Here is a 27,085-nt window from a genome sequence, read left to right as displayed (position 1 = left end):
TCCAGAGTGGACTGAATTATGTCTCTCAGGTGATTCACAAGGTCGCACCTCTCTTCGAGCAGTAAGCCGCTCCCCCTCAAAATCACTCCAAAACCTGGTAGCACATGCCCTTCCCAAACGCTTATTTGCCTTTCAATAAGGGTGTAAAGTCACCCCCCACCCCTGCCCTCACAGGACAGGATCCCAGGATAGACTGTGGCCACAAACTACAAGGATCAGGTTCTCCGACGTTCTCTGGATGGATGTGGTTTCCCTAGAAGACCTTTTTTCCCATCTCCCATGTTAATGCAGATCTTCTTTATTATAATCCCCTGCTCACTAGAGCTCAGGAACCCCAGTGGGCAGAACGTTCAGCTCCCAAGGAAGGTATGCTGCAGAGGCACATGGCAAACTGCTTAAAAGATAAAAAACTTGTGGTCAGTAGGACATGTGGAAGAGGCCCTCCCATCCAATCCACAAGTAATAGTTTGAGAATCCATACCCAGTAGAAAATTAGCCCTAAAGTCTCACCAAGTCACCACAGAACAGTTGTACAAAATGGCTTTCCAATTCTGCCTAGAACCTTCACGCTTCACGGCAGGACTTTAAAAAATGAAAAGTATATGGAGAGTCTGATAAAGATTTGACTTTGAAAAAGTTGGAAGAAGAAAGGTAAGAAAGGGACAGGACACCCAATACCACCCTCAGGTAGGGCATGGCTTTCGAACATGCACCAATTGCTACAGCACTGCACAAGTTGAAAAACGAAGAGGACATTATTTCCCCATTGTTTTTAAGGAATTTCTTTCAGAAGGGAAGGAAAAAGAAATTCAAAAAGGGTGTCTCTTTGGAAAAAAGAAATGAAGGTTGTGAAATGTAATACCAGAAAGGTTTTGCTTACCAGAAACCGTAGCTTGAATCCCCCTGCCTTGAGTTTACAACTGCCGCCTCCTTTCCTAAAGATTCACTTCTCATCCTAGTACCAATGTACAGGAGCTAAGCAACTGGAGAACGTGATACAGCACTGAACACAAAGAGCTTACCCCCAAACCCAGAGGCGGGAATAAGGGCGATTTAGAAGAAAGTCCTAAAGTACCCACTCTCCCCCAGATTCTCATCATACAAAGCGACCAAATGCAAGAGGCCCAAGGACTGACTACTGAGCAGAAACGGCACATTTCAGTGTCATTAGGCCCCAGTTGTCTATTCCAGTTACTCATTCACAAGTCCTTGTGTCTTCCTCCAGTATCCCCCAACACACGTAAGACACACACACGCTCACACACACTCCCCTCAAAAGCTTCCAGCCCTAAAGTACAGCTGTTTGACTGGTTTCCACCCCTGGCAACTGAAGCAGGGAAAAATTCCAAGCAGTAGTGATGAAAGAAGGTGAAAATAAAAGCAACAGACTCGGGATCGTTAAATACAAAAACTAGAGCTGCCCAAGGTGACGGACAGCTTCAAGACCTAATTCCTATAAGCTTTTTTCCTTTTAAGATAATGGCTATAAAAGGTTATAAAGAAAATAAGGAAAATGGCTTTTCCTGTCTAGCAGCAGCGTGCACAAGAGTCCAGAAGGCATCTGCTCGGGGTGGAGTTTGAAGAGGGTGGAGAAAGGAGGAAGAAAGCTGATTACATCACCTTTCAATGCTGCTCCTCCCCCTTGACCAAGTTTCTAGGGCGGCCCTAAGCTCTGGATGGCAAAAGGGGGAGAAAAACAACAAGGCAGGGACGCCATCTTGTTACGGAGAAGAGAACTCAAACTTAAAAAGCTATCCCGGCTCTGCCGGTAGCTTTTTACATTAAAAAACCTTTTAGTAAAAAAAAACAAAAAACAAAAAGCAGCCCCCATCCTGAATAGTCTTTGACCTACTTTGAATAAGAGCAGTGTGAAAATAAAAGCAATTAAAATATTAAAAAGAACAATTTTCTGCGGGGAAGAACTGAATTTGCAATTGAGGTTCAACCTGCTACTGTCGAACACCCCCATCCTCCCTTTAAAGGGAAAGGGGGGAGGACTTGGACCCCTCTCAACAAATAGGGTTGAGGTGGGAGGACAGGAGAAAAATGGGTCAAGACACAACCTGCAACGCCGCTTGGAAGACAAAAGGACAAAGAAGTCGCCATATTGAAGCAGGGAAGAAAAAAATTCCTTTTAACGACACAAATCTTCTAGAAAGCTAGCATTCAATTGCACTAAATGGCTTTTAAAATTATACTCCTGAATTCCACATTTCCCCAACCTTTCCACCCTCTAAACTGTATTCCCCCCACCAAAAAGTATCAAATTAAAATGTTAATCACTTTTTTTTGCTTTTAAATAACCTACGCAATCTGCAACAATTACAAGACATTCTTTACCTCCCCAACTATTATCTTGTATGTATTGGCACTAAGATTATATTTTGCCCTGAATTAAGTGTCTTGCAATCTTTATTCCTAGATTGCCACCTGTATTAACCACACAAATATACCCCAAACAAATTACATTAAAATTGAGAGTTAACAATCATTTAAAAAGTCATAGCCACCTATTTCTCTCTGCCCATCTCCTTACCCTGCAATCTTTATGTACAGATTGCTTATTAATCTGGCAAATTGAAAGGCGCCCTGCTTGTCTCACACACAAAGAAGTGGGACTTCTGGGCCACAAAATCCACCATCTTTTGTATGTGAGCTCATTAACCCTTTTGAAGACTGCTGCTAACGAGAGGAAGGTAACCATACCTCCTTATAAAAAGCAAACACTTATGGCTTTGGCAGTCTGGAAATTGGCTGGATTACCAAGGGTTAACCATCAAAATCTTAAGTTGCAGGCCCTCCCTCCACCCTCTCCTAGCCTGCAGCAGAGCAGGGAAAAGGCAGGTGGTAGGGGAGCGAGAACACTGTTTAGACCCAAAGGCCCTTTTTAATGGAGATTAAGTGACCGGATCGGTCCTTCTCCAGTTCTCTATTTGTTCTACGGTCTCATTTCTTCCTCTCATTATTTTTGGTTTCACAAAGGGAAACGTTGATTTCTTGTTGCAAGGCTGGTTTTTGAAAATTCGACACTTACTATCCAATTTTTTTGCGACGTCAGCACCTCGGGCTCAGGGGGGGAGGGGGTTAAAATTTTGGAGAAAAAAAATAAAACAACCAACCAGGACCCAAAACTCAATTATTTGGGGGGCCTCATTGGATCAAAAAGTCTCCTTAAAAAAAATAAAGGCCAACTCAGTATTCATTTTCCCCCCACCCAACTCCATGTAGGGAGGGGGGTCGTAGAAAAAAAGTTCTGAGTGGATTAAAAAAAGTAAACGCTGGATGAGTGAATTTGGGTGGGTTTGGGAAGGGAGGGTGGTTGATTATTTTTGAAGTTATGTGGTGACGGTCCTTCGGCCACAGATTTCAAGTCCCAGGCAGCGTGGGCTGGTGGGGTGGGCAAGATAGGTGGGAAGGGGCAGAAGACACAAGTGGTTGGGCTGGTGGCTGCTGTTTTCCCTTTCCCCCCTCTCTCAGGATCCTTTCAAGGGCTTAGATGTTGCTGCGGCTTGTTTCTTTTCTCCTCGTGGCCGGCCCGTCTTTCTCCGAGAAAATTCAAACCTGGGATAAAAGGAACACAAGGGAGAAAGATATAATCAGTATGGGTTGCTCTTAAACACCCAAAAGTACAATCTTTGTTGTCCCCAAACACCTCCACGTCCCATCCCGAACACAGCCGCTTAAAAAGAGTCACGGCTCTCAACCGAGCCCTCGCCTAACCCATTTCCTAGGCCAACTGTCCCAGCAAAATTTTACCCTCCAACCAACAAAAGGCCGAGACTTACCTCTAAACGAACCCCAGAATGGCGGCTGCCCGCTCGGGCTGAGTCTTTTATATCCGGACACCGCCCAACGCGCCCAAACGTGCTAGTGAAACGCCCTTGCGGCGAGAGACTGTGCGCGGGGCGTGAATTCATTGGGCAACCAATAAGACAACTCGCCAGCTGATTGGCTATCCTGCCTTAACCTTCGCTCAGCCCCTTCCCCTGGGCACCCTCTTCCGCCTCCTTCCTGGCCCCCGAAAGCGTGCGCTTGACCTAGCGGCCTAGCACCTCCCTTTCCTCTGCTTCCACCACTTCCGCCCTCGAGATCATTTCTCACCAAGGGTTGGTAGAATCGGACCGGCGCATGCGCAGTGAGAGGATCTCGGTCAAAATCGACTTCAAAATTGCTTAAAATACAAACTGTAAGAATGCGATCTAAGAGTCGTACTGGCTGGTTCAGCAAAAATGCAATTTTGAGGCCGAATTCGATAGTGACGCAGTTGAAATTGACCTCTCCCTACGGCTCCCCTTTCACGCTTCCGTCCTGACGCAGATGCGCTGCCGCCTTCCGCACTGCGGGGTCGTCCTTGGCCCTACCCTAATCTATTTCCTGGAGCATGCGCAGTCGCTTTTCCTGGTTTATGCGTATGTCAAGATGGCTGCCTCCACATTGAACGTGTTGCTGAGGCGCCTTCCTAGCATTTCGCCCTTCAGAGGTGCCTACGGAGTTCAGGTAACGCCTTGGGGCACATTTTGTACAACGCCAGATTTGGTTGTACCTTTTCGAGGTAATCGCTCCACTGCTGGGAATCCAGGAGCCGAGGCCTTCCCAAGTGCTTCTACCTTGGCTGTCAAGGCAACGCTTTGCTTCCACCACCCTCCTCCTTCCCTTCTCATTCCTCAGTACAGCGCACGTTTTCTAATCTCGAGTCGAGGGTAAAGAGCAGGGGTTGGATGTCTTCCTCTTCCCGTTTCCATCTCGGCTGAATAAATAGGCGGTGGAACGGATCTCTTGGCCATACACAAACCAACTATTAACTGTACAGGTGGTGTCTAAATCTTCGATGCCAGGGAGTGTTCTTGGGTTGAGGGACACTAGCTTCTACCAGCCCTACTATCTTCCAATAAAGCCAGGATACATTCTCATGACCTGGGACCAGTTACTCGGCTCTTTATCTCACTAAATCAGTTTCTTATCAAAGCATACGTGAGAGCTTAACTTTGGATTGAGTTTTCCCTCCAGCCTACGTACTCACCACCCTGGAGGTTATGGGCAGGGCAGATTCTTGGTGGCGCAGGGTGAGATGGGAAGGCTTGCCCAGCTGCCACTCCCTAAAGTGGGACTGAAAACTGGTGACGGGGTCACCATAGAGTTAATTACAGGCCTGGTAGCTTTAGAGGTAGCGTTAGGACTTAAGTTTGTTCTGCCATATGGAATGTTGACCTTCAACTTCTTAGAAGGCTGGGCAACTGAGTGATTGGATTGGATCGAGTTGGAGACTCGCATGTCCTTTGCATCCCCTTCCTGCCACACATCTTAATTCCAAGAAGATGGACATTCTCCCTTTTCCTCCAGTAGACTGAGTTCATCCCAGAAAGCATGAATGCCTTATACGTGCCAGGTTTTTGAGTTGTCTTTTCAAATAAATTTGCTTCCCAGTCACCTGTGCTAGTTTATCTTCTAATGTTACATTTTCTTTCAAGATCCAGTTGGAGGTAGGGATAGTCGTTGTTGATGTAAACTTAATCTCCCACAAAATGCTACCTCCCATATACAGCATATTCCTGCTGTATTTCATTTACACAGTGGGCGTGCCTTCCCCTTTCTCCCTGAAGTGTGGGCAGCAAACCAATCAGGTTTTGTCCTTGAACTCATTGTCTCATTTCGCCTCTGCTCCTCCTTTTATAGGTTCCCCTCCAGACTCTTTGCACCAAAGCCCCCCCTGAGGACGATTCTTTGCTCCCACTTCCCGTTTCCCCTTATAAGGATGAACCCTGGAAATATCTGGACTCAGAAGGTACTTCTAAATGGGGAAGGGGAGGGTCAAGTGAGGTCTTAAATAACTGGACAGAGACCCGCCCATCACCACCACCCAAACTTGTATGGTCTTTCATTTCAGAATACCAGAACCGCTATGGTTCTCGCCCTGTCTGGACTGACTACCGTCGCAACCACAAAGGTGGAATACCCCCACAGCGGACTCGAAAGACATGTATTGTGAGTTTCTGAGTGTGGCACGTGGATGTGGAGTGGGGCTGGAGGCCATAGTGACAGCGGCAGCAGCATTTTTTTTTTTTTTGGCTGCATTGGGTCTTCGTTGCTGCATGCGGGCTTTCCCTAGTTGCAGGGAGCAGGGGCTACTCTTTGTTGCAGTGCATGGACTTCTCATTGCAGTGGCTTCTCTTGTTGTGGAGCACGGACTCGAGAGCGCAGGCTCAGTAGTTGTGGTGCACGAGCTTAGTTCCTCGGCATCAAGTGGGATCTTCCCAGGCCAGGGCTTGAACCCGTATCCCCCTGCATTGGCAGGCGGATTCTTAACCACTGCACCACCAGGGAAGTCCCCAGCAACACTCTTTCTGACAGGGCTTTGAACAGCTTCACCTGCCAGTTTCTTCTCTCTACAGCGTGGAAATAAAATTGCTGGGAATCCCTGCCCCATCTGCCGGGATCAGAAGTTGCACGTTGACTTTAGGGTAAGGAGAATCTTTTCTCTAGGATAAAGACTTGGAGCCTTTTTTGCAATGCTAAAGAGATTACCTTAGGTGCCCCGCTCTTCATATCCTGGTGCCCCTAAAGTCCATTTTGTGTTGACTTTCTGGTAATATAAAAACATTCCTCCCTCCAGCCTTTTGCGCTCTACTAAGGGTTTTACTAAAAAGTTTCATCCCTTGTCTATGAAATTTACAGTCTAATTTGGCAAGAGAAATGCTTGTTTCTAATGTGAGGGCAATGCCCAAAGGTTGATTTATATCAATCACAGTTGTTAGCAGGTAGATTGGACTAGTTTTTTCCGGAGATTTTCTTTATTTCGTTGTCATGTTGATGTTTGGTGGCATGCTGAGACTTGGGGCTGGAGGGCAGATACATGAAGCAAGCTATAATCTAGTTATTTTTTCAAAAAACCTTCATTGTGATAAGGACAGAACTTGTTCCTTAAAGTATTCAAAAACCTTATAAAGATGATAATGGAAAAGTGCCCTTCCGAGCTTGCAGTATTACAAGGTATTAGGGCAGAAGCTGAATGGCTGGTCATCAGAGAAGTCAGAGGGCATTCAGGTGTCAGTCAGTCAGCAGATGGGGGTGTCTGACTGCTCTCAGGCTCCTTCTGATACAGGTTGTAGAGGAGTCCAGAAGATACTTCTCAATTTCAGCTGTGTATAATTGGTTACCCAAAAAAGGCTATAATCATTTGTATACAGTTTATAACAAATCGCATGACTAAGGGAGAGAGAAAGATTACAGATTGAAGAGTGCAGATGATTCTGCCTGCCATTCCACTCCACAGATACACCTGCTTTTTCTTTGGAAGTCTCACCACCTGTGATTAATTACTGTCTGGGAGTCATTCTAATAATTAAATCTCTAAAATTGATTTTAGTAAACATATACATTACATATACCATGCATTTATATAAGTTAATAATTTGTAAATGTACATTATAACACGTACTACACTTCCTGGGTGATTTCAGGGATTTTCCAACAGACTGTCCCTAATTTGCTGCATGAAGGACTGACTTTAGAACCTAACCCCTGCAGAAGATAATTCTATGTGAGTCTCAGTGACAAAACGTAGGATGTGTATGTGAAATGGTTGGAAGGCCAGGAAAGGGAAAAAGGTTGCAAGAATGTGTTCAGTAAAGGGATGGGGCTAAAACCAGGACCTGAAGGAAAGTAGTACCTGGAGAGATGTAGAAGGGTCAAGGTCATTTGTGTGGGTATGCAGGGATTCTGCACTTTTAGTCTCTAATCGTCTTGCTACCTTCCCTTCCCTCTCTCTTGTTTCTCCACCACTTTTTCCTACAGAATGTGAAGCTCTTGGAACAGTTTGTCTGCGCCCACACGGGTATCATCTTCCATGCTCCATATACAGGTCAGCCCATCATCCCTGTCACCACCAGAATAGCTTTTCCTTACAGCACTTCTTATATTTATTAAGACAGACAACAGGTATTTATTTGGTGGTTCCTACTAATGGCCTAAAAAATGTGATGGAACCTTTTGGAAATCTTGGCCTAATGGGGATACTCACACGCTAAAACAGTTACATGTGAACAGAAGATACAGGCGAGTACCAGTATAAGCAAACTATCTAAATGGAACTGTTAAAAGGTAAATGGTGCTGATTGTTTCCTTTCTATAGGGTCTCTTCACTTTTACGGAAGGCTTTCTCATAAATTGACCTTACTTTTATTCCATTGACAATTCAGTTAGATTTCCCAAATTTGGCGTAAGCTCACCAATTCAAGATTACATCTATTCCCTAACTATAGTCACAGGCCAAATCTGGCTCACTGTCATGTTCATTTATTTTCATATTGTCTACAACTTCTTCCAGGCTACAGTGGCAGAGTTGAGGAGCTGAGACAGACTATAATATATGCCTAAAACATATGCCACATTGCCTCCAGTATATGGCCCTGTACAGAGAACATTTTGCCAACCCCTGCTCCAAAGCAAGATAAATTTGCAAAGAATAATTGGAATCCACCCTTTTGTGGTGTGGTAGCATAATCGGTGGAGTTTGGTTTGTCAAGGAGTTTGTTTTTGTTTTGGCTTAGTTTGGTTTTTTGTGGGGTTTTTTGGCCACACCACACGGCTTGTGGGATTTTAGTTTCCCAACCAGGGATTGAACCCGGGCTCGCGGCAGTGAGAGCACAGAGCCCCTAACCACTGGACCACCAGGGAATTCCCAAGGAGTTTTAAGAAGAGTTCTATAGTCAGGCTGTAAAAGGCTGAAGGGACTATTTTGCTACTTTCTCAGATCATCTTGCCCAGATCTGAAATCCATTCTTCTTTTATTGAATCTTTCTCTGTGGATTGTCCAACTCAGCCCTTTAACCACACTTGCCCTTTGAATTGTGTTCTGTTCCCTGTCTTGAAACCTTTACTGTTAAGTGGCTTCTCTATAGTGGCTAGACCCTCCTAAGTCTTCATCCTGGTTCGCAGAGAGAGAGAGAAGGTTCTTCCCACTGGGCAGAAGGGGAAACCAAGCCTTGCCGAGGGGTCAGGGGAATGGGGTCATCAGGTAGAGCTAGGTTTTCCAAATCTAAGCCTCTATCACCATGTAGAAGCAGTTATGTTCTTCATTTACTGTGACTTATAAAATGATCTCTGAGTTACCTTTTTTCACAGGGGTCTGTATGAAGCAACACATGAAGTTGACCCAGGCCATCCAGAAAGCCAGGGATCATGGTAAGAATGAGAAGGGGCACAGCGCAGTTTTGTTAGGCATAAGGAAGGTGACTTAGGGCTGGAGGGTGGGTATAAATGCTCCCACCTATCTGAGAAGGTAGCACTCATGTTCTTCCAAAGAATCTCTTCTTTCATCACTCCACTGTCTCTTGTTTCCTCTCCTGAGTCTCTTATCTTGTCGTTGCCCTGTCCTCTTTTTCTTCTTTCTCTGCCTTCTTATTTTATAAATGTTGCCCCAATGCCATGTCTAAATCATAGGAGCTTTGTATAAATTTCTGACCCTGGGCTCCATGACACTTCTGCACAAATTAGGAAAAGGTACCTCTATGTTAGGGCAGATGCAGCTTCATAGCCCTGGCACAGGCCTGCACAGCTTGGCAGCAAGAGTCTGGGCAGCACGTCAGCCCACACTTGCCCCCTTGGCCAGTTGCTTCTGTGCAGCATACCACATGCATAAATGAACCCAGTGGCTCTGACTGGTCCCTCCCTCCCTTTATAGGTCATTTTTCTTATTATCTGTCTTAATCTGAAGTACCTGTCCTCCCTTCCCTGGCATTCTCTTTTTTTTAATCCCCCAGGTCTCCTCAGTTACCACATTCCCCAGGTTGAACCCCGGGACCCTGACTTCAGTACCTCTCATGGAGCTGTGAGTGTCACTCCGCCAGCGCCCACTCTGGTTTCAGGTGACCCCTGGTACCCATGGTACAGCTGGAAACAACCACCAGAGAGAGAGCTGTCCCGCCTTCGTCGGCTCTACCAGGGTCATCTCCGAGAAGAAAGTGGCCCTCCGCCTGAGTCAATGCCCAAGGTGCCCCTCACAGCCGCAGTTGAAGCCTCCTCCACTGAGCAGGCGGGCCCCCAGACTGCTCTGTAGGAGCTGTAGACTAGGAAGGGAGCCGGAGGGTCCCTTACACAGTATTTCATCCTGAAGAGCTGTCTACATTGTGGCCAGTGGCAGGCCCAGGGCCAGAGAAAGGAAATGATTGTTGGTGAAAGGGATAAATACATCTGAGGCTGAGGGAGGGCAGCGCAGACGTGTATCGGAAGCCCCAGCCCCTATATGTTGTTAATAGATAGGCTGTACATTCTGCTACTGTTTCAGACCTGTGCCAACTGGGTTTTTCCACAATAAAGCTGTATCCTGTCTCTGGGCTGCATTTCAGATGAATGCTATGGAGGATTGGGGGGCAGTGGGTGCTGCTGTGGGGAGAGGAGTGGTCAGGCTTGAGCCAGTCCGATCAGTGCACTCTTGGGACCAGAAGCCACCTGGGATGAGCAGTTGTGCCATTATGTGATGATCACTTGTGCCCCCCTGTGCCCGATGCACAGTGTTCCCACTGAGGGGCTAAAGGGTTGGAGAGTGAGACACTAGGCCTAAGAAAAATGCGTTGCTATGGCACCCGCTGCCGTGGGAGGCGCGGATGGGATGAGTGGCGTTGCTAAGTGACAGCTGGTCTGGCAAAAAGAACGGGGTCTCCGGGCCGGCTGCCGGGATGGTGGTGGGTGGCGGGCGGCGGTGGGTGGGGGGCGGTGGTGGTGGAGGGGGGCGGTGCGACCCCCCTAGGGCCCCGGGGGCGCGGCAGGGGAAGTAAAGATGGCGGTGGGCGGGGCGGTGGCGGAGGGGCGGAAGTGACGTCGCGCGGGGCGGGTCCGGCCGCGCACAATGGGCCATGGAGTTCCCGTTCGATGTGGACGCGCTGCTCCCGGAGCGGATCACGGTGCTAGACCAGCACCTACGGCCACCGGCCCGCCGACCCGGAACCACAACGCCGGCCCGGTGACATCTCAAACCTGCCCCACGGCCCTTCTCTCCCGGTTCCTCTCGAAACCTGGTCCAGGCACCACGCCCCCTTCTCACTGACTAGTGTCTGCTCCTTTTGATGTTCTGGCTCGCCTTTTTGGTGACATTTGATCCTAGAACTGGTGGGGTAGATTGGGGCTTGAATCTGTCACCTTTCATCCCTTGGCCCCATCGTGGTTCCAACCAAAGGATGTGGTTGACCTGCCCTTCCTGCTTCCCCACAATAACTTCAAGGGAGGAGGGAGTGTACCACACTGAAAGGAGGTGTGGCAAAAGTTTGGGTTCCAGAAGAGTGGGGTGGGAAATCAGGTTGGAAGATTCCAAGGTAAAGGCAGAGGGCCTGAAGTACCGAACTGGGGTTGCGGTTATCGCCCAGATTCCCAGGGAGTGAGTGCCCAGGACCCTCTAATTCAGTGAGTATCTGACTCTTGATCTCTTCTCTTTCTGTAGTGTTGATCTGCAGCAGCAAATTATGACCATTGTAGATGAACTGGGCAAGGCTTCTGCTAAGGTAATGTGGAGTCTACATGGAGTAAAGGGAGGCCTCTCTGGAGACAGTTGGTAAGGGAGGCCTGGGTCCTGTGGAAGGGACTTGTAGAAAGTCTGTCTTCAAATTCCTGGCAGGCCCAGCATCTTCCTGCTCCCATCACCAGTGCATCAAGGATGCAGAGTAACCGCCACGTTATGTATATACTCAAAGATACTTCAGCTCGAATGTGAGTGCCAAATACCGTTCTACCCTATACTTAATTCCTCCCTCTCCCAGCCCCTCTCCCTTTTTTGACTCTGCCTCTTCCAGATAGCTGCTAATTATTGTTATTTTCTCCAACCTACAGGGCTGGAAAAGGAGCCATTGTTGGCTTCCTTAAAGTTGGATATAAGAAACTCTTTGTACTGGTGAGTGTCATTGGAAACTAAAAGTTCATGTGCCTTGGCTCCTGAGAACAGAAGTGCTGGAGATTGGAAGGTGGCAATGCTGTCTGGGTCCTAGAAGATCTTTGTTGTTCTTTTACCTCTTAGGATGACCGTGAGGCTCACAATGAGGTAGAACCACTTTGCATCTTGGACTTTTACATCCATGAGTCACTTCAACGCCATGGCCATGGACGAGAACTCTTCCAGTATATGTTGCAGGTATTACTTATCTCTTCACCAGTTCATCCAAAATGGAGATCAAAGGCCCCTTGTCCTGAGTCCTTCCAGAGGCCCTGCCTCCCACCCTCCCACCCCCCATGTTCCCATATCCTTCCCAGGTGACTGGGTTCCTATTGGCCTGCTTTCCCCATGCCTGCTCCTACCCTGAGTCTCCTGTTGCCTGCAGAAGGAGCGAGTTGAACCACATCAACTGGCTATTGACCGACCCTCACAGAAGCTGCTGAAGTTCCTGAATAAACACTACAGCCTGGAGACCACAGTCCCACAGGTTAGAGGTTTCAGAGAGTAGACCCCACTGAGCATTCCCACTGAATTTATTTTTTTTTTTTTTTGTGGCAAACAAGTGGCACTTTCCATGCACTCCTTATTCCCTATTATATAGGACTTATTTTATACAGGTAAGTTCTGGGGGGGCAGGGTACCATCTCTCATCCTGCAGCTATTTCACTCTCATCTTTTTTGTGTGTGTGTGGTATGCGGGCCTCTCACTGTTGTGGCCTATCCCGTTGCGGAGCACAGGCTCCGGACGCACAGGCTCAGCGGCCATGGCTCACGGGCCCAGCCGCTCCGCGGCATGTGGGATCTTCCCGGACCGGGGCACGAACCCATGTCCCCTGCATCGGCAGGTGGACTCTCAACCACTGCGCCACCAGGGAAGCCCTCTCATCTATTTTAATTCTTCATCATGGGCTGTTGTGTACACCCAATAATATGTCTATGCCCCAAACATAATCAGCTCATTTTCATCTCCTTGTTTTCACATAGACCATTACCTAGTCTATCAAGATTTAGTAAGGGCTCAGAATAATACGCATTCCCTGTCCTCAGGGAAATGTGGTCTATTTTGGGGAAGGTGGTTTGTTTATAAGTAGATGCAATATAATGGTGCTAATGCTGTCCATTCGTTCAACATATACATATTAGAGTACCTGGCACTGTTCTGGGCTCTAGAAAGACTTTATTCAATGAAACAGATAAAAGTCTCTGTTCTCACGGAGCTTATATTCTACGTGGGGAGACACAAACGTAATAAGTATATACTATGATTGATGATAAGTGCTCTAGGAAAACGAGAGCAAGTAAGAAGGCTTGGGAGTGCCATGTGAGGGTGGGAGTGTGTGGGATTGCAGGTTTAAATGGGATAAGCAGGAAAGGCCTCACTGAGAAAGTGTCACTTGTGCAATAACTTAAAGAGGTGAGACTGTGAGCTAAGTAATATCTGGAGGGGGAGCATCCCAGGCAAAGGGAATGGCTAGTGCAAAGGCCATGAGGTGGGAGTGTGCCTGGAAAATTGGCTGGTGTGCCTAGAGCAGCATGAGTGAGGGGGGAGTGTGGTAGATGAGATCAGAGCAGTAATTGGGGGAGGAAAGACATTTAGGACTCTATAGGCTATTGCAAAGACTTTGGCCTTTAAATGAGAAAAGGAGAGCCATCAGAGGGGTTTGAACAGAGGGAGAATATGATGTGACTTACTTTAAACCAGAGCACTTTGCCTGTTAAGAATAGGTAGTAGAGGAGTGAGGGTACAAGCAAGTTAGGAAGCAACAATCCTGCTGGAAAATGGTGGTGGCTCAGTCTAAAATGGTAGCAGTAGAGATGGTAAGGAGTGGTCAGATTTTAGGTATTTTGAAGTTAAAGCAAATAATTTTTCTTGATAGACTGTGAAAAAAAAGAGGGAGTTAAGGGTGATCCCAAAGTTGTTGGCCTGAGCACTTGGAAGGATGGCATTGCATTAACTGATGGAAGGTGGAGCAGCTTTGGGGAAAAATAGTAGGAGTCCATATTGAATATGTTAATTGGAGATGTCCGTGATGAGTCCAGGTTGGTTACTTCCCTGGAGTTCAGAGAAGAGGTTCGGGGTGGAGAGTTTTCACCACACGTAGGGTACTGAAAGCAGTGAGACAGGATGAAACCGCCGTGGAGTGAGTATCTATAAAGAAGTGGTCCAAGCACTTGAGTCCTTGGGCACTCTTGGAAAGTCAGGAAGGAGAAGAAGCAGCAAATGCAGCTGAGGAGTGACTGGTGAAGTAGATGCAAACTTGGAAGTAAAGTGATCTGCAAGGCCAGTGAAGAAAGTGTTTGCAAAAGGCAGGAATGGCTTACTGAGTCAAATGCTACTGATCAGTGAGGTAAGAAGAGGTCTGGGAAGTGACCATTGGATTTTGCTGCCTGAAGCCACTGGTGTTCCTGACAAGCGGTTTCAGCACACTCGTGGGTGGAAGCCTGGATGGAGTGGCTTTAGGAGATTGAGAAGCTCAGAACTGGAGGCAGCAAGAATAGGCCACTCTTTTAAATGCTGCTTTAATGTGAACAGAAATAGAGCAAGAGCTAGAGGGGGATATGGATCAAGGGAGGGTTGATTCTTTTCAGTTGCATAAAAATGAACAGCATAAGAATGACTCAGAAAGAAAATCTGATGTCAGAGAAAGTGGGAAGAATTGCTGAAGCAGTGTCGTTGAGTGGGCTTGGGATTGGGTTGACAAGCGAGCCTTGGGTAGGAGCACGGATAGTTAATCCCTTGTAACGTGATTAATTGGTGTGCTTACAGAGGGGGCATAAAGTGAGTTAGGCTTGACTTAATCTTGAAAGGTGTTCGTCAGGTGGACAGAATTGGGCAGGCTAAGGTGCTTTTCATGTAGGAACCAGCACGAGCAGAGTCAGAGAGATATTAATCTACCTTTCAGGGCACTGCAAGCAGTTTTGTTTGGCTGGAGTGCTGGGCATATGCTTGTTGGGGAAGGATGAGGGTGGGTGGGTTGGTAGACATTACAACAGGAGATAGACAGGATCTCCTTAGACTGTGCTCCCAGAGTAGCACATCATTTTTCCATTAAGAGGCAGCAGAGAGCAACGGAAGAAACACAGTATCCAGCATCAAATGCATTACCCAGGTAACATGTAAGAGCAGGGCAGTATAGAGTGTAAATAATATTGGGTTGGCCAAAAAGTTCGTTCCAGTTTTTCTGTAACATCCGTCTGGAAAACCCGAACGAACTTTTTGGCCAACCCAATAACAACTGATGTTTCATGAGCTCTGTGTGGTATCTACATGCATTATCTCTGTTGATCCTTGTACATTTCTTTGAGGTAGTTGCCATTATTGACCCCATTTTGGGTTTATACAGATTAGCGACTTGACCAAGTTTGCACAGCTAATAAATGGTAGAGCTTGAATTTGAACCCATAGCCCCCTCTAATGACTACACTGTATTCCTGGCTGAAATGCCTCAACTAGAATCAGGAGTCTGGGACTTGAAACCCAGTTCTGCCACTTGTAGCTACTAGACTTTGGGCAAGCCATGTCTCCAAGCACATATATTTCCAGTTTTCCTGGGTATATACCTAAGAGTAGAATTGCTGGGTCATATGGTAATCCTGTGTTTAACTCTTTGAGGAACTGAGAAACGGTTTTTCCACAATGACTGCAACATTTTACATCTCCATCAGCAATGTGTGGTAGCTCTGGTATCTTGACATCCTCACCAAAATTTATTTTTCTTTGTTCTTTTTATAATAGCCATAATAATGGTTGTGAAGTTGTATCTCTTTGTGTTTTGATTTGCATTTCCCTAATGACTAATGATGTTGAGCATCTTTTCAAGTGCTTATTGCCCATTTGTATATCTTCTTTGGAGAAATGTTTATTCAAGTCTTTGCCCTTTTTATAAAAATTAATTATTATTTTATTTTTGGTTGCACTGAGTCTTTGTTGCTTCATGCGGCTTTCTCTAGTTGCGGTGAGCAGGGCTACTCTTCATTGCGGTGCGCAGGCTTCTCATTGCGGTGGCTTCTCTTGTTGTGGAACATGGGCTCTAGGCACGCAAGCTTCAGTAGTTGTGGCACACGGGCTCAGTAGTTGTGGCTTGTAGGCTCTAGAGCGCAGGCCCAGTAGTTGTGGCGCGTGGGCTTAGTTGCTCCGTGGCATGTGGGATCCTCCCGGACCAGGGCACGAACCCCTGTCCCCTGCACCCACAGGCGGACTCTCAACCACTGCGCCACCAGGGAAGCCCCGCTTTTCATTTTCTTGATAGTGTCTTTTGACACACAAAAGTTCTTACTTTTGATGAAGTGTAATTTATTTTTTCCTTTTGTTGCTTATGCTTTTGGTGTCATATTTAAGAAACCATGTCCAAAGTCATCAAGATTTTCCTCAATGTTTCCTTCTAAGAGTTTCACAGTGTTAGCTCTTACATTTAGCTGTTTGATCCATTTTTAGCTATTTTTTGGTCCAAATTAATTATCTTGCATGTAGATACTCAGTTATCCAAACACCAGTTGTTGAAGAAGTTATACTTTCCCTATTGAATGGTCTTGGCACCTCTATTGAAAATCAATTGACCATAGACACATGGGTTTGTTTCTGAACTCTATTCATTCCATTGGTCTCTATGTCTGTCCTGTGCCTCTACCACACTATTTTGATTACTGTAGCTTTGTAGTAAGTTTTGAAATCAGGAAGTATGAATCCTCCCCAAATTTGTTATTCCTTTGTTAATCTTGAAGATTATTTTGGCTATTCGAGGTCCTCTGCAATTCAACTTTAGGATTAGCTTGTCAGGGTCTGAGATTTTGACTAAGTCTGTCAACAAGGACAAGAAGGCTGGCTTTCATTCCTCCCACTGTGGTTTTTCTAGCACAGGGTTCTATACGCAAGTATGTGCTGAGTGGCTGAATGGACAAATATATTTCGCTTGTTTCATCTTACAGGTGAACAACTTCGTGATCTTCGAAGGATTCTTTGCCCATCAGCATCGTAAGTTTTCTCACCTTGTGTGTGTTGGTCAAGCAGTTGGGGTGAGGGGAAGGAAGGAGGTGGATTCTTGGTCCCACGGGACCCCGCACTGAGGGGCACCACCGCTTCCTTCCTCACAGGGCCCCCTGCTACCTCTCTGAGGGCAACTCGACACTCTTGTGCTGCTGCAGTCGATCCTATGCCCGCTGGTAAAGCTGCATTGAATGGGTGGATCTGTAGTGCTGTGATGGCTAGTCACTCTGGAGGCCACTGGGAACTCAGTGCAATCTGTGGGCAGTTTGGGAGAATTCTAAAGCAGCCCAAGTCCCCAGCAGACATTACCCATGTCCTCTGCCCTCATGGGAGCTCAGTGTATTTATATTTGGCAAGACTTTCAACTAAGCAAGCTCATCGGAAGCCTGTTTGACAGTTGACAGTGATGGAGCCTCTTGCTGCTTCGGGCCCATCAAAATAGGCCAGAGTCATGTTCCTTCGTAAACTCCTCAGGCTTCTGTCAGCCAGTGAGGGACAGGCAAGTGCAGTCAGCCCTTCCATTTCCAGTCACTGAATAGTGACATGAATGGTCCAGAGCTTAAATACTAGTTTTAGAAGATAACACTCAGAATTTATAACATTTCCAACCAAATAATGAAATTGATCTGGAGAAACCATACCTAGGAGGTACTGAAATGCTGCCCAGGTTCCACATTCCATCCTCATCCACACACATGCTCCCTGCCAGGCTGAGCCCCACCCCTTCCTCCTTCTCAAGGCCGAGGGGCACAGCCTTCTGCTGGCCGTGCTGTGCGCATTTGCACAGAAGGGCCCTTTGCTGAAGGAGCTGGCTCTGTAGCTAGCTCTCTCACCTCCTCGGTGGCCAGGAAACAGAGTAACCACCACCCAGACAGCAATCTCTCAACAGTGATTAGCATCCACCAATGTCAGGCACGGAGAGGCAGTTCAGATCCGTGACCGGCTCTGCTTTCCAAGGCTTCCCCCATCTAGCTCCTGCTGACCAAAGCTGTGAGGGAGAGAGAGCCAACAAGGACGGTGAGGACCAGGTCCACACGGGAGGGACCCTAAAGTTTAAGTGGATCCGCTGGGCAGTCTCTCATTTGCCACGTGTGATGGAGAAGGAACCTCTCGAGAGGGAAAGGGAGGGGCAAGTGGAGAAGCGAGGAGGCTGGAGACAGGGCTGGGACAGTCCGTTAGCCTCCCATTTACTCTGGTGACTCCTTTCCAGGTGTCTGTGTTTTTACCTCATCCTTTTTTTCCCCTTATAAAACGTAAATCTCTTTCTATCTTTGCTCCGGAAAGGGAGGTTTTGCCCCACCCCAGCCTCCCCTGACCTCTCCAAAGCAATTCCTGATTAACCAAGGGCTTTGTCCGTCTCATCTAGAGGGACCTGGGGTCCTCGGTGGCCCAGCTGGGACCATTCCACTGCCCCAGAATCCCAGGGGGGCCTGACAGCGCCCACTGACAGTAAGAGCTCGCCTCCCTTGGCTGCCCTTCTCTTGCGTCTCCCAGGCCCCACAGTCTCCCCCAGATCTTTCCCCCCAACTCTGCATTCAGCCTACTCCTTCTGGCTCTCCTCAAAATGCTCCAGCCTTCCCCCCGAATTCCCTTTTGGTGTGATGGCAGTGCCACAGAGCTGCTTCTGCGGTGGAGCTGAAGTCTCCTTTCCCCGGAGGAACTGTGGTGTCAGGGATCAGAGGTTTGGGGTTGTGGGGGTAGTGAAGGGGTGCACAGTATGCCTCCTAATGCTTACCTTGCCTGTGTCCTCTCCACTGCCAGCTCCAGCAAGGAAGCTGCCACCCAAGAGAGCAGAGGGAGACATAAAGCCATACTCCTCTAGTGACCGAGAATGTAAGACTGGGGTAGGGGGTCTGGGCCTGGGGGGGCCTTAACCCAGGGGAAAGATTTGTTCTCTCTAAAGGCTCTGATTTCTCTTTTTTCTACTCTAATCTTTGCTGTCATGACTCTCTTCCCTTTCCTTTTTCTTCTCTGTCTTGCTCTTTTTTCTCCCTCTCCCCAGTTCTGAAGGTAGCTGTGGAGCCTCCCTGGCCCTTGAACAGGGCCCCTCGCCGTGCTACACCTCCAGCCCACCCACCCCCACGCTCCAGCAGCCTGGGAAACTCGCCAGAACGGGGTCCCCTCCGCCCCTTCGTGCCAGAGCAGGAGCTGCTGCGTTCCCTGCGCCTCTGCCCCCCGCACCCCACCGCCCGCCTTCTGCTTGCTACTGACCCAGGCGGCAGCCCGGCCCAGCGTCGCCGCACCAGGTAATAGGAGCTGGAGGGTTAGGGAGTGTCAAGACTGTCGGACAGGGTGTTAGAAATGGCAGAGGGCAGTGTAAATCCATCAGAGACATGAAGCAATAGGACAGGAAGACTGGAGAGTCCTGAAACCTTTCAAGAAGAATATATTGGAAAATATTTATGGGAGTGGTCTGGAAATAAATTACAGTGAAGGAGCAGAATAGGACTTTATGTAGAGTCTAGGGAGTCTAGTTTAAGGGAGAGCTGGGAGGAAGCACAGGAAGAACACAGATCCGTTAGGTGGGTGACTGAGCCTCTAAGATTGGGGAAATCATGGTTTAACATTTGCTGGGAAGGGGCAGGATCTCTGACACAGTTTGGGGAGCCACCAGCCCTGGGTCAGTGCCTTGTGTGGCAGGAGCCCATCCCGGCAGGCAGAGAGTGGGCCTCTCCTTTTTTTCTCTCCCCAGCTTTCTCTTCACCTCTGACTTCTCTTTCTGTTTTTCTCTCCCCTCCATTTCCCCTCTCCCCTCCTCCTGTCCATAACATCCTTCCACAGCTCCCTTCCCCGCTCTGATGAGAGTCGATACTGACAGACAGCTAAGCCTCTCCCCTCCCTGGGAGACCTGGCAAGGGCAGAGACTCCCTCCCTGAGAACCCCAGACCGGATCTTCCATTGTATCCCCCAGCATCCAGGGGAACCTGACAGAGCCCATAGGATTCCCTCTTCCCCTTTCTTGGACAACTGGGTTGTCAGGGTCCCAGATGGCCTAATGCTTTGTAGCTTTTCTTACCATAGAAAGCACCCGCTCTCTCCTAACTCGGGCTCTGAACACTCTCCCACAGACAGCCCATTTGCTGCCAGACTTCTTGGTCGGGCGGCTCCTACTAATTATCCAGAGAAGCATAGTCTTGCTTGCAGTCAGATTCTAGAACACCATGGAAGGTCCAAGGGCCTCCTCTACCAGGGAAACCTTTTAAAGAGTCTTGTCCATGGAATGAATCTTATAGTCCCACTACACTGTCTCCTGGTAGCTCTAATACTGCTTCGTGCTACCGACCACAGCTACCCTATCAGCCTGCTGACGCCAGCCAGTGAGTGAGCTCTGCTTCAGAGCAGTCCAGTCAGGTAGGACAGGGACTTACCAGCTCCCCAAGGGATCCACTCAACATTGCCAAACTCTTAATTTCCACATGTTGTGTGTATGTGTATCTGTCAGGGGACCCCCGAGCTGATGTCTGCTTTGAGGCTCCAGACTCGCCACACTTCTACAGACACCACCACTTACCCTGGGTCCAGGTTCTGTGAGGGAGTTTGCTTCTTGGCAGTAGATCCCAGCAAGCACCCTAGGATCACTCTTAGCCAAGTTTCAGAAGCTAAGCCTGAGTCTCAAGGCTCTATTAGCTCCTGGAATACCCTCTCGCAGCCATCCCTCCCCGGTCGCTAGATGCTGATAGATTCCTGTCTTGTGAGATTGTCTTGAGATGATGGGGGAACTCCTCCTCTGGCCTTCCTTTCTTCTTTCCTCCATAGCAAGAACCTTCTTCCCTGCTCCATACCCAGGGTATAGAACATCCTTCCCCCTCCCTACCCTCTGGATGTGTGCTAGTTGATACCCCTACTGTATTCCCGAAATCCTTGGGAGCAGGATCTCCCTCTCTTCTGACTCATTCCTTTTTCTTCTCCCTCTCAGTGTTGTCTGAATAAAGTGTGAATTCTTTTGTGTTTTTTAAATGGACATTTTCAATGATAAAAACTACAAAAGAAAAAAAAAAAACACCAAACAAACCTTAAGGTCTCAGCCTCGTTTGTGCGTCACCCCTTATTTTCCTGGGATCTCAGGACCTCTCTCCCTCTCTCTCCCTCACCTGTGAGATCTGCAGATCTTCCAGCAAGGAGCCTTAGAGCTCCCCTTGCAGGATCTGGTGTCTGCCTGTCCTCATCTTCATTGTGGGATCTTCTGTGGATTGTCTCCTCTCATGTAGTCGCTGGATCCCTCTGTGTAGCCTTCTATATCTACTCCTCCATTCTCTCCAGAAACCTCTAGCTCTCCCTAGTCACTTCTACCCTTTACCCCAGGCCAGCCCTTGCTGAGATGTTAAGATTTACTAACATCTCTGGGATCCACTAATTGCCTCCTGATAACAGTCCCCTAATTGTTTCCTGAATTCCTCTTCCCGCTAGTTTCCTGGCCTCTCCCTCACTAAACCCTTGGATCTCTTTCTCAAGACAGTCCTTTTCCTAATTCAGCCTTACCACTCCCTATTTCCCTCTGGCTGAAGTATCCTAAAATTAAGGTAATCATGTTTTCCAAACCAAACATCAGGGCACCTTGTCCAACAAAAAAATATTTTTTTGCGTATATGTGAATCTGGTTGTGTGTGTGTGTGTGTTTGGCCGAACCACGCGGCTTGTGGGATCTTAGTTCCCCGACCAGGCCCCAACCAGGGATTGAACCTGTGCCCCCTGCAGTGGAAGCATGGAGTCCTAACCACTGGACCGCCACGGAATTCCCCTGAATTTGTTTTTATGACATGGTTTGGAGCACATTTGGCCTTACTTTTAACACATTACCTCAACTAGGAGTAATAAAGCAGCAAGTCAGGACTGCTTCAGAAAACCTTGGGGTATAAAATGAGCTCCCTTCCCTTTTCTGGGGCACAACTTGATTAAAATCCCATAGGAATGATAACTACCCCTCTCTCTCTGTTCCTGTGCTGTTCCTTTTATTATTCTCCTGATTCCTCCATACCCACTCATCTTTCATCCTGTAGCCTTTTCCCCATCATCTCACATTTCTTCTACAGCAGGACTCCCCCAGGGCTGGTAGCCCAAAGCTGCAGCTATAGCCGCCATGGGCGGTTGAATTCCTCATCCCCCAATACAGGTAAGTTATTCATCTCCTTATCCGCAAATCAAGTAGGCCATATTCACTACCTACTCCAGCCTTCCCATGCACATGCCTGGTATTCCCACAGGCAACCAAGAACTGAAGCAGGGGGACCAGGAAACAGAGAATAGGTGAGGTCTGACCCCCTCCCCTACCAGCCTCGCACCACCTCTGACTCCTTTCCTAACATCACTCTCAGCTACTTCCTCCTCCTAAATCTCACTCTCTGAACTGGACACCAGCTCCTCCCACAAAGCCTTCCACCTAACACCCTACAAGCCTCTTTCCCCATAGGTTCGACTCGAGTGCTTCCCTTTGGCAGTCTCTGAGGGGTTTCAGGTTTGGACATAGCACTAATGGTTCCAGCCTCATACCCCATCATACATCCTCTACACAAGAGCCAGTCAGCCCTTTAAGAAGCTGTGATTTTAATTCTCCCTTTAGTACCCCTGTAAACCACTCTCCATCTCCCACCTACTAGGTCTGCCAGTGAGGAGCAGGTCTTGTCACAGCATGGGTCTCGGCAGGAACCCATGCACACAGTTCCTCCACAGGCCCAGGCTCCACCAGCCCAGTCCTGGACAATGGGTGGGGATATGTTCAACGCCAGGTTCATTCGAAACTTGCAGGAACGTCGCAGCACCAGGCCTTGGTGACCGCAGCCCCCTCTCACACCTTCAAAGTCAGTATTATTTCTCTCTCACACAGGACCTAGCCAAAGCCCGCCCTCACAATGGATGTATTCATTCATTCATTCATTCATTCATTCGACAGGCTTTATTATAAGTGCCAAGTCATTTGTATCTTATTTTTAACCACAGCAATAAAGTATTTATTTTTATCACGAGAGCTACTGAAAACCGCGATTGTCATTATTTCAATCCCACCCGTCACTCTTCGCGCGCCCCGTTCAGCCCCATCATCGCCCACTTTTGGGCAAGCGCCACAGGTGAGAGCAGTGCTCGAGGCCGCTAATTTACTGCGCAAGCGCTCTAAGGCAGCCTCCGATCCGGCGAGCGCAGGCGCACTTACTGCAGACCCAGCGCCTCACCGCCTCCCTGGAACCCGCCGCAGTGCGCAAGCGCGCAACATCTCCGTTTCCCTCCCCTCAGCCCTTCACCCCCCCCCCCTTTCCCCTTCAAGAAGCCGGCTCCGGGGCACGCTCACCCCTGTGAGGAGGCCGGACACGGGAGGTACTCTCTCCATTCCCGGAAGATCATGTACCAGCCCAGCCGGGGGGCGGCCCGGCGCCTCGGCCCCTGCCTCCGTGCCTACCAGGCTCGTCCCCAGGTAAGAGTAGAGGGGAAGCTGGAGGGGAGGAGAGGGGGCGGGGAGAGACCCTCCCCAGAGTCGGCGTGCGGGGCGGAGCGCGCGCCCCGTGTCGCGCAGGCGCAGTGACGTCCCGCCGCTCCTTCCCACCTGTGCGGGGCGGCGCGTTTAGGGGTTAGGGGTCGTGGGGATCCGAGGGCGGCGCCGCCAGCCCTGTAGAGCACGGGACGTCGGTCTCCCGGGCCTGCGGGGGCAGGCGGGCTGGAAGCTGGGGCGGTGGGGCGCGTCCGCATTTCGCCCGCGTTTCCGCGGTTACCTGTGCCTGGAGGTGATTTGAAGGGCAGGGGGCGGAGAAGTTCGCGGCGCCTCCCGGGAGCCGACCAGACAGACCTGCGGGCCGCGCTCTGCAGCCCGCGCATCTTGCACCCGGATAGCGGTCCCGGCGGGAAGGCCGGCCCGGGTGGACCCTGTTCGGGCCCCTGTGCCCGGGCGGGCAAGATGGCCACGCCCCCGTTGGAGACGGCGCCTCCGGGACACCGTCGGGGACAGAGGTACCCGCGCGGCCCGCCCGCTCTCCCGATAATGAGACCCCCTCGGGGGGGTTCGTTGGAAACGCAGGGACTCGGGTCAGGCCTGACTTTGGGTGACCTCTCCCTCATCGCAGTTTCGACATCAGTAAACCAGGGGCATGAGGTCCAGCCTTTAACAGTCTCCTTGGGCCTTTTCGTGTCATTAGAGGAGCCCGAATGATGAGCTTACTGCTTAACAGGTCGCAAAGTTTTATTTACAATTATTATCTCATATAGTCCTCATAATAACTCAGTGTGCTTTCATCGTCCTCGTTTATAGGAGGACATTCCCTCAGGCTGAGGAAATGAGATAGTGCCTAAGGTTACATGATAGAATTGGAACTCAAGAGTCTCCTAGTTCCAGTTGGATGTTAACTTTTCTCTATATAACCTCTGCTTGACACACTCCTGGAGTTGTGTTAGAGGCCACAGTACAAGAAGACCTGTAACTTATTCATTCATTTGTTCATTCTTCAAATATGCACTCTTATGATTCTTGCTGTAAGAGAGGCAGACCTGCCCCCAAACGGGTTTGGAATCTTAAACAAATCTAAAAGTACTTGCTAATGTTTGGGGGAGGTATGTGTACTTTTGTCACAGGAAAGTGTTTCCTCCTGTTTTAAGTAGAGATGGAGATGAATTTTCCCTCTAGTAGTTCCATCTCTCCTGTCAGAAGGAGCAGGTGGGACTGGAAGCTTGTTAAGGGGCAGTTTGGATGGCAGGGCATTAGGCAGCTGGATTCTTATCTTTTTCCCTTTTGTTCTTCCTCCTTAGGACCACCTTTCTCCACGGGCCCTACCATTCCCACCTCTTTGGCCTCACTCCGTGACAACCACTTCTCCATCTCTGCCTCTTTTCTGGTCTCCCCCACCCCCAAGCCCTCCCACCCGGCTGCTTCCCCGAGCTCCCCCACTACCTCTCCCTCAGGTCCAAGCCCTCACCTCACCATGGGTGGTTCTCCCCCCAGGAAAGGGGGAGGAGGGACCAGGACCTGAGTTACACAGCGGCTGCCTGGATGGGCTTAGGAGCCTATTTGAGGGACCTCCCTGCCCCTGTCCTGGGGCTCTGATACCTTTCCAAGCCTCTGGGACTGCCCACTCTTCCCCGGCCACTCCATCAGGAGATCCGAGTATGGAGGAGCACCTGGCTGTCATGTACGAGAGACTGAGACAAGAGGTAAGTCGGTTCAGAAGTGGCCTTTGTCCGAAATGGGAAGGGATGTAGGTAACTTTTAAAAATAGGGAGTCAGTCAACTGGATTCTTTCTGGGAACCATAAGACGGGCATATAAATATGTTATAAACATTTCCCAAGGAAAAGATGCTCCTCAGTTTGGATTAGGGAAGTTAAACATGGGATGAGATGACCTTTCACTCATGAATAAAGAGACACTAAATATAGAAAACTGAGAAATAGGATCATCTTTTCTTTCCTCCCGGTCTGATGCCTTCTTCCACCTAGCTTCCCAGTCTCTTCCTTCACTCCCACGACTACACTCTCTACTCATCGGATGTGGAATTCATCAATGAGATCCTGAACATGCGTACCAAGTGAGAATCCACGAATGGGTAGGGCCTTGGGGAGGAAAAGGACCCAATGCTATTTTCACTTATTAGAGAATGTCCTAGGCCGCTTCTCACTGCTGCTCCCCATCCCACTGTCAGATACCAGTTTGTTTTTCTGATTCTGCCATCATGAGATTTCTTTCCCATTCCTTCCTCCCAGAGGCCGGACATGGTACATTCTGTCACTGACCCTCTGCCGCTTCCTGGCCTGGAACTATTTTGCACAGCTTCGGCTGGAGGTTCTACAGCTGACCCGCCACCCTGAGAATTGGACCCTGCAAGCCCGCTGGCGGCTTGTGGGGCTGCCCATCCACCTACTCTTTCTGCGTTTCTATAAGCGTGACAAGGAAGAGCTTTACCGGTAAGAGAAGTGAGAAAAGAAACGCACTACAATTTCCTAATCTTACCCTTTTGGGAATCTATGGTCTAGTCTTCTAGACAATCCTGGATCTACCTTGACTTGACTGCAGGCTCCTTGAGGGCAGGATCTTGTTTTTGTCTACTTTAATCTAACAAAAAATAGAGACTCTGAATCTATTAGGAAGCTTCTGAACTCAGCTTCTTCATGTACATTACCTGGCACATAGTAGGTACTCAAATACTTACTGAAGAGATGAAAACTCCCGTCTCATAAGCGGTGCCTCACAACCTTAGGTAAAGTACCTGGTAAATTTCTGGCACAGGTAGAATCCCAAGAAATTCTTAGGCTCAGCCCAGACCAGCGGTTCCCAAACCTTGCTGCACAGTGGAATCACCCAGGAATCTTTTTGTTTTTTTGTTTTTTTTTTTTTTGCGGCACGCGGGCCTCTCACTGTTGTGGCCTCTCCCGTCGCGGAGCACAGGCTCCGGACGCGCAGGCTCAGCGGCCATGGCTCACGGGTCCAGCCGCTCCGCGGCATGTGGGATCCTCCCGGACCGCGGCACGAACCCGCGTCCCCTGCATCGGCAGGCGGACTCTCAACCACTGCGCCACCAGGGAAGCCCCAGGAATCTTTTTAAAATATCGGTGCCAGACATTCTGATCTAATTGGGCCAGGGAACAACCTCAGGATTTTTAAAAGATCCCCAGGTGATATAATATGTAGTAAAGTTTAGGAACTACTAGTTTAAACAAATGCTTGAGTTAAACTTTGGGACCAGTCCCCTTCTCCCTCAGTGAGCCTTTCTCCCTTCACCAGGACCTATGATGCCTATTCCACCTTCTACCTGAATTCCAACGGCCTCATTTGTCGCCATCGCCTAGACAAAGTGAGTCCTAGGGCCGTGTAGGGGTGGGGTGATGGGGTAGAACATCCCACCAGCTGGCATTAACCTTTCTCCCTGCAGCTGATGCCTTCACACTCACCCCCAACGCCCGTGAAGAAGCTGCTAGTGGGAGCCCTGGTGGCTCTGGGGCTGTCGGAGCCAGAACCCAACTTACACCTGTGTTCCAAGGGCTGATCAGGAACTGGGGCAGAGGCAGCACGGAAGACTTGCTACGCACAAGAGGAGGAGGTGGAGGTGGCCAAAGACCTCAGGAGCCAGCTTCCTCCCCTCTTCTCTCTTCTCCTTTACTTTCCATCTCATGCCGTGTAAAGCTGCTGTGTAACTTAACTTGTAAATAATAAAATCTAAGTGAATATATGAGATCGAATTTCCATGTCACCTTCTCTGAATCTCTAAGGTTCCC

At 48.9% G+C, this 27,085-nt stretch overlaps 3 protein-coding genes across 8 annotated transcripts; all 3 read left to right on the top strand.

The window, feature by feature from the left end:
* The first annotated feature begins 4,061 nt into the window (after positions 1-4,061).
* On the top strand, positions 4,062-10,335 carry MRPS18B (mitochondrial ribosomal protein S18B). The gene is made up of 7 exons (XM_065885488.1): positions 4,062-4,497; positions 5,674-5,782; positions 5,885-5,982; positions 6,390-6,458; positions 7,792-7,858; positions 9,121-9,180; positions 9,759-10,335. Exons 1-7 carry the CDS (start codon positions 4,318-4,320, stop codon positions 10,052-10,054), a joined length of 879 nt encoding a protein of 292 aa, XP_065741560.1. The 5' UTR covers positions 4,062-4,317; the 3' UTR covers positions 10,055-10,335.
* A 495-nt stretch (positions 10,336-10,830) lies between these two features.
* ATAT1 (alpha tubulin acetyltransferase 1) lies at positions 10,831-22,874 on the top strand. Of its 6 annotated transcripts, none has more exons than XM_065884775.1 (13): positions 10,831-10,957; positions 11,432-11,492; positions 11,606-11,697; positions 11,818-11,878; positions 12,002-12,115; positions 12,303-12,404; positions 16,844-16,889; positions 17,009-17,077; positions 18,663-18,734; positions 18,904-19,147; positions 21,932-22,011; positions 22,103-22,145; positions 22,496-22,874. In XM_065884775.1, exons 1-13 carry the CDS (start codon positions 10,851-10,853, stop codon positions 22,668-22,670), a joined length of 1,266 nt encoding a protein of 421 aa, XP_065740847.1. In that variant the 5' UTR covers positions 10,831-10,850; the 3' UTR covers positions 22,671-22,874. The 6 variants fall into 6 exon arrangements, with proteins under 6 accessions (XP_065740847.1, XP_065740849.1, XP_065740850.1 ...); XM_065884776.1 differs by lacking the exon at positions 10,831-10,957 and adding an exon at positions 11,172-11,245 and having other exon boundaries at positions 22,496-22,670; XM_065884777.1 differs by lacking the exons at positions 21,932-22,011; positions 22,103-22,145; positions 22,496-22,874 and adding an exon at positions 19,683-19,716 and having other exon boundaries at positions 10,851-10,957.
* Positions 22,875-23,148: 274 nt separating this feature from the next.
* Positions 23,149-27,040, top strand: C10H6orf136 (chromosome 10 C6orf136 homolog). Its single transcript, XM_065885699.1, has 6 exons — positions 23,149-23,304; positions 24,627-25,028; positions 25,313-25,401; positions 25,577-25,777; positions 26,595-26,664; positions 26,743-27,040. Exons 1-6 carry the CDS (start codon positions 23,233-23,235, stop codon positions 26,854-26,856), a joined length of 948 nt encoding a protein of 315 aa, XP_065741771.1. The 5' UTR covers positions 23,149-23,232; the 3' UTR covers positions 26,857-27,040.
* The last annotated feature ends 45 nt before the right edge of the window (positions 27,041-27,085 follow it).

This window comes from Phocoena phocoena, chromosome 10 (genome assembly GCF_963924675.1).
Source record: "Phocoena phocoena chromosome 10, mPhoPho1.1, whole genome shotgun sequence".
NCBI classification, from domain to species: Eukaryota; Metazoa; Chordata; class Mammalia; order Artiodactyla; family Phocoenidae; genus Phocoena; species Phocoena phocoena.
Note: the sequence above shows the minus strand (reverse complement) of the source record. Positions and strands in the feature narration are given on the sequence as shown.